General features: G+C 34.5%; 1 protein-coding gene across 1 annotated transcript; it reads left to right on the top strand.

The window, feature by feature from the left end:
• Positions 1–1,233: 1,233 nt before the first annotated feature.
• Positions 1,234–3,713, top strand: LOC129571564 (prostatic acid phosphatase-like). Its single transcript, XM_055451372.1, has 9 exons — positions 1,234–1,331; positions 1,393–1,435; positions 1,539–1,637; positions 1,759–1,987; positions 2,167–2,266; positions 2,375–2,591; positions 2,681–3,024; positions 3,246–3,498; positions 3,573–3,713. Exons 1-7 carry the CDS (start codon positions 1,294–1,296, stop codon positions 2,846–2,848), a joined length of 894 nt encoding a protein of 297 aa, XP_055307347.1. The 5' UTR covers positions 1,234–1,293; the 3' UTR covers positions 2,849–3,024; positions 3,246–3,498; positions 3,573–3,713.
• The last annotated feature ends 1,662 nt before the right edge of the window (positions 3,714–5,375 follow it).

Here is a 5,375-nt window from a genome sequence, read left to right as displayed (position 1 = left end):
AAAAACGCAAAAAAAACATGTCAAAAAAACACCACTTTTTTGAGATATTTCAATTTTAGTACTTTGACTCCATTTTTAGAGGCCCCAATGGGGTCAAAGTGGGTAGGTGACTTCACAATTTTTGTAGCCCCATCAATTATCTTTCCAACGGTACCAATGGTTTAGTAATGTGTTAACTACTTCTTAGTTAGTTTTCAGTTGGCGCAAACCCTTTTTTCGATTTTTTCAATTTTTCGAAAAATTCACACTGGGTGAACTCAAAAATGTAGGCCACTTACAGGCCTAAGATTTTGGTTTCCTCATTTTCTACCAAAAACAAGACTCCAAACAAATTTTCAGCCAATTCGTAGAGGGTCGATCCAATTCTTGGTCGATTTCGTGTGGAATGGTCGATATATAGTATAACTTTTCCGAACACACCGTGTAACGGGAAAATATTGGAATTGGTCCCGAAAACTTTTTCGTAAAATTGGCTTAGATCATCATAAAAAGTTTTTATTAAAAACTCATGAAACGTGTAGAAAACACATTTTTGGGACTTTCCGTTCGTATGCCGTCGTCGTCGTCGTCGTCGTTGGTATGTGTTAACACACGATAACTCAAAAAATAATTGAGATAATCAAAATCTGGAACTCCCAAAAATTTTGTATCCGAAAAACTTAGTTTAAGTTCGAATATGAGCCTTTTTTGATTTGACCCTGGGGTACTTGACCAGGAAATCCCCCAAAAACGCCAATTTTGTATAGGGTTCATAAATCGACTCCGATTGGCCTCGAACTTTCTGAAGTTTCATTCTTTGAAGAAAAAAATAAGATTCTGAAAGTTTCATGTTGATCGCATTTGAACAAGTTTGGTTTTCGGTCTTTCCCTGGAAAAAATTGAGGACCAAAAATCAAATTGAAAGTGTCAAAATTTCGACTGAAATGACCGATTTTCACTAAAAAAAATTGCCTTTAATTCAAGCAAATTAAATAAAAAACAAAAGTACGGACAACAGTACGGAAAAGTTTGGGATTACGAATGTAATTCTTTTTATTTGATTAGAAAGCCCCGCCGCTACTTTTTATGACCTAATACACTATGCAGATAATTTTGATTTTGTATCAACAATAACGCTTTCAAAGCAGATTCGAGCGGATCTATTGCGACCTAAACTGGCATCACTATAAAAATGTATTTATCCAGAGTTCTGCGAATCATATCGCTCAGAAGGAAATCATCTCCTGGCATGAAGACACATATTAGGAATAGCGTTTGGATTTTCAATTTTTTGGTCTATCGTTTCAAAAGTTAATGTTAAAAATGTTGGTTTACGAAAAAATTAACTTGGATTCTAGTAGTGATTAGCGTTCAATTAGCCCTGTGCGAGACTGTATTAGATGATTACGATGAAAATTCAGATTTGGGCGAATACGAATTGATTTTTGCTCATGTCGTAAGTTCTTTATTTCTTTTTATCAAATTGAAAAATGACTCCAGTGTTTGTTTCATGAATTTCTTCAAATTTTCTTGGATTTTTCGTATTCTTTCGCCGATAGATTTACAGACACGGTGATCGCAATGTGATGGAATCTTATCCTAATGATCCGTACAACGATGAAGAGTTTTGGGACAATGGCTTTGGTGGATTATCGAATGTAACCGATGCATGCAATTCCTTATAACCTTTTTTCTTATTATAGAGTATAAATTTGAGTTTCTTCTCACCATATTCAAATCAAAATAGTTAATCCCGTTTAAAATCTGTGTTTTTTTCAGTTGAGCAAGCGGCAGCAATACGAGTTAGGAAAATACTTACGTGCACGTTATCAAAAACTGATTGGAGCACATTATTCCCCGAAAAAAGTGTACATCCGCAGCACAGATGAGGATAGAAATCTACAAAGTGCCCAATGTAACGCAGCTGGAATGTTCAACCCAACTGGAGATGAAGTCTGGAACAAACTCGGATGGCAACCGATACCAATACATACAGTGCCACTCAGCGGTTTATTATAACAGTTTTTTGATTTGCTTGCTATTATTTTTATTTTATTATTTTATTTTTACTGCTAGATGACTATTTGCTGAATTCATTTGTCCCGTGTCCTCGATTCGATCAAATGTTCCGACAGTGAATGGATTCCCATGAAATTAAATCATTATTGGACAATCACACCAATTTAGTACGTTTTATGGAAAAAAGTTCCGGATTAAAGCTAACAGAACTGGTGGACGTCTTGAATTTGTACAATATTATTTATGTCGAAAATCTACAAGGGCTTGAGTGAGTACTGATTGCTATGATTTCAACCTGAAAGAGAATTGTATTAATTAAATCCGAATCGTCTTGTAAAAAACTAGTCTTCCAGAGTGGGCCAAAATAACACTGAAATCAAACGATACGCTGGACTATAGGAGCGATAAATTATCAGTCGGTGACACATTCGGTTGAAATGAAGAAAATAAGAGCTGGCTTCTTGATCAAGGAAATGTTGGACCGTTTCAAGAATAAGACTTTATCTCTCCTTACACCAGATCGTACGGTTTACCTTTACGCGGCTCATGGAAGCGTCATCTCGAACGTATTGAATTCACTCAACTTATTTGATGTAAGTTAATTTCAATGAAATATTTCAAGTGTGTGTATTAATTGATTCAACTTGAAACATTATTTAAACTTAATTTTTTCGCATTCCAGGTGAAAATACCACTGTTTTCATCGAGCATTCTATTCGAGTTGCATCAACGTGACACCGAATACTTTGTTCAAGTAACTTATCGAAAAACAGTATCAGAAAATGCATCATCATTCGAGATACCAAATTGCGGAACCATGTGTCCATTGAATAGATTCTACGATGTATAAGGATGTTATACCTCAGGAAGGCGAAAGCTATGAATCTCTCTGTCGGTTGAATCTCTCTGTTGCTTCAAATAATGTTAGCCCATATCTAAAGAACATTTGTGTACTCTTAGTTTTACTTTTAATTCTCTTTCGGTCATACACATAACACTATGCTACTATTCGCTTGACTGAAATATGTAAGTACTCCAATCTTTTTTTTCTTATTTATGCAAAAGCGAGTTGATTCCTTTAAAAAACGTTCGATGCATTTGATCACACAAACGCTAGATGGCATTTTGCATTTTTGACACTTGTCTACCAACTTTGAAATATTTTGCATATATAACAAATATTGACAAATAGTAGACAATACATTCAGTATGCTTGTCATAATAACACAGAAATGTCTATGTTCCAGTATGAATGTTTGACGAGTATCACACAGACTGTTGTGTGATAACGGCCGAAAAAGACAAAGGAGAAGCAAAAGTCATATCATTCCGTGTCGTTTCCTTGCCGAAGTAAGACTAAAAATGATTCTTTTGAATGGTATAATTTTTATTTTGCTAGGAATAAATATTCAGTTGGTGGTTTGCAAAAAAAGTCACGAAAATTCGTTTGAAATCGCTAAAAATCAATCGGAAGAGTATCAATTGATATTTGCTCACATTGTAAGTGGATGTGTTGATTGTTAGATTTTGTTCGTGAAACAATTATTTATTATGATTTTAACATTGATCAATAGATTTATCGTCATGGCGAGAGGAACATTTTTCGCGCATATCCCAAAGATCCGTACAAAGATGAAAGTTTATGGCCCGGTGGTTTCGCCCAACTCACGAAGGTACAAGTGATTATAATTACTATTGTGATTTGTGCTACATAAAAATGCTATCAAACGAACTGATAATAATGCTGCTTGAACAAAGAAAAATTATTATCATAGGCTATATAAAAACGGACGGGAGTGTTTGGAGGTTGGACCCAATAAAAAAAATGATTTCAATAAAAATGTCATCGAATAATAGAAAATTCAAGATGACAACATTTTGAATAGAACAAAAAGTGCAAGCACTGCAAGATGCTGGTGTTCGGACAAATAAATCACTTGGCTTTGGATTATGGTGTTTCAGATTCAGCTATTAGTTACATTAAATCGAACGAATATGAAAATATGTCTGCAGTCAAGTGCCTATCATGAAGCAAAAAAAACACTCTCAAGCGAATCAATAACACTGTTTATTCATCGATTCTGTGCAGTGACTTTGATGGCGCAGATTTATAATGGTCAACAATTCCTTGAATTTCATTGAATTATTTGTGAAAAATAGTTTTTATTCAGACGAAGCAAATGTTTGAATATTGTTAACTGGTTTAAAAGTGATATTTTTATTAACCCTTTATCACATTTCGGTTCCTAAAGTAACCAGATACGCCAGACGCTATAGCTATGAAACCACTGAATATTTTTACATTCGTGTTTGGAAACAAATGTAGGGAAATGAACTAGCTTACATTTGATACTTTACAGGCTACAATCGGCTGGCTGAATGGAAAGTTTTTTCTGTTCATGTACTGCTATAAAAAAAAGCGAAATTATAGCAGAATTCCACATTTTTCCTCCTCTTATCTTGTGGGTTTGTTCATTCTTTTCAATTGTCAAATTAGGACTCGTAGGACCAAAACACATCAATTTAACTTTCTGCATCATTAGTTTTATGAAATTTAATTTTTTCAAGCTTTTATAGCGATTTGACACTTTTGACTCTTTCCCGATTTTCTCGACAAATACGCAATTTTTCAAAAATCTAAGTATGAGGTCTTTCTCTATTTATCGTGGCACAAAACATATATCAAAATGATTCAAAAACAAAAAATTGTGCATCAAAGGGTTAACAAATGAAGTTTTGATATTCGAAAAGTGCATTTTATGCGATACATTATACATAGCATATGGGAAAATTTTATTAGAAAAATTTTACCTTCAAAATTAAAAGGTTTCAGAAATAAGAAGCCTTTTGGCGGGCTATACAAAATTAGCTATGAAATATGAACCCGACGCTACAAATCCACATGCCTGGTATTGTTTGATTCAGAGAAATATGAATGAAAATATCTCATAATAATCTCTGGTTTGATTCGTATGGTCGTACGCTATCGTGTGATACATACTTGATCAGTGTGAGTCGTGCGGGTAGTGAGCTAGGGTCTTTGAGTGGCTCGGAAAAGCGGTTTTTTCGAAATTAATTATTTTGTTTGAGTAACGCCAACGCCGGCGAGTGAGATGCCCTCTTTTTGTTATTTCCTGGCGCCGGGAATTTTTTTATGATAAAATTGGAGTTTTTTCTCCACGAATCAACCAAAATTTCCCAAAATTTTCCATTTTCACGAGGGTTTTCCCATCATTTTTTGACGCCCGCAAAAAGGCGGTTTCATGCAGGAAAGACGTATTTTTTTCGAAGATTGAAAATTTTTAGAACTCGAATTGCAGTGGTAATATTCGATATGCATTAGGGTGGTGCGATTTTTAAAATCGTACAAATTCAAA

This window comes from Sitodiplosis mosellana, unplaced genomic scaffold (genome assembly GCF_009176505.1).
Source record: "Sitodiplosis mosellana isolate CC-2019 unplaced genomic scaffold, AAFC_SMos_1.0 Smas_scaffold_2853, whole genome shotgun sequence".
NCBI lineage: Eukaryota > Metazoa > Arthropoda > Insecta > Diptera > Cecidomyiidae > Sitodiplosis > Sitodiplosis mosellana.
Note: the sequence above shows the minus strand (reverse complement) of the source record. Positions and strands in the feature narration are given on the sequence as shown.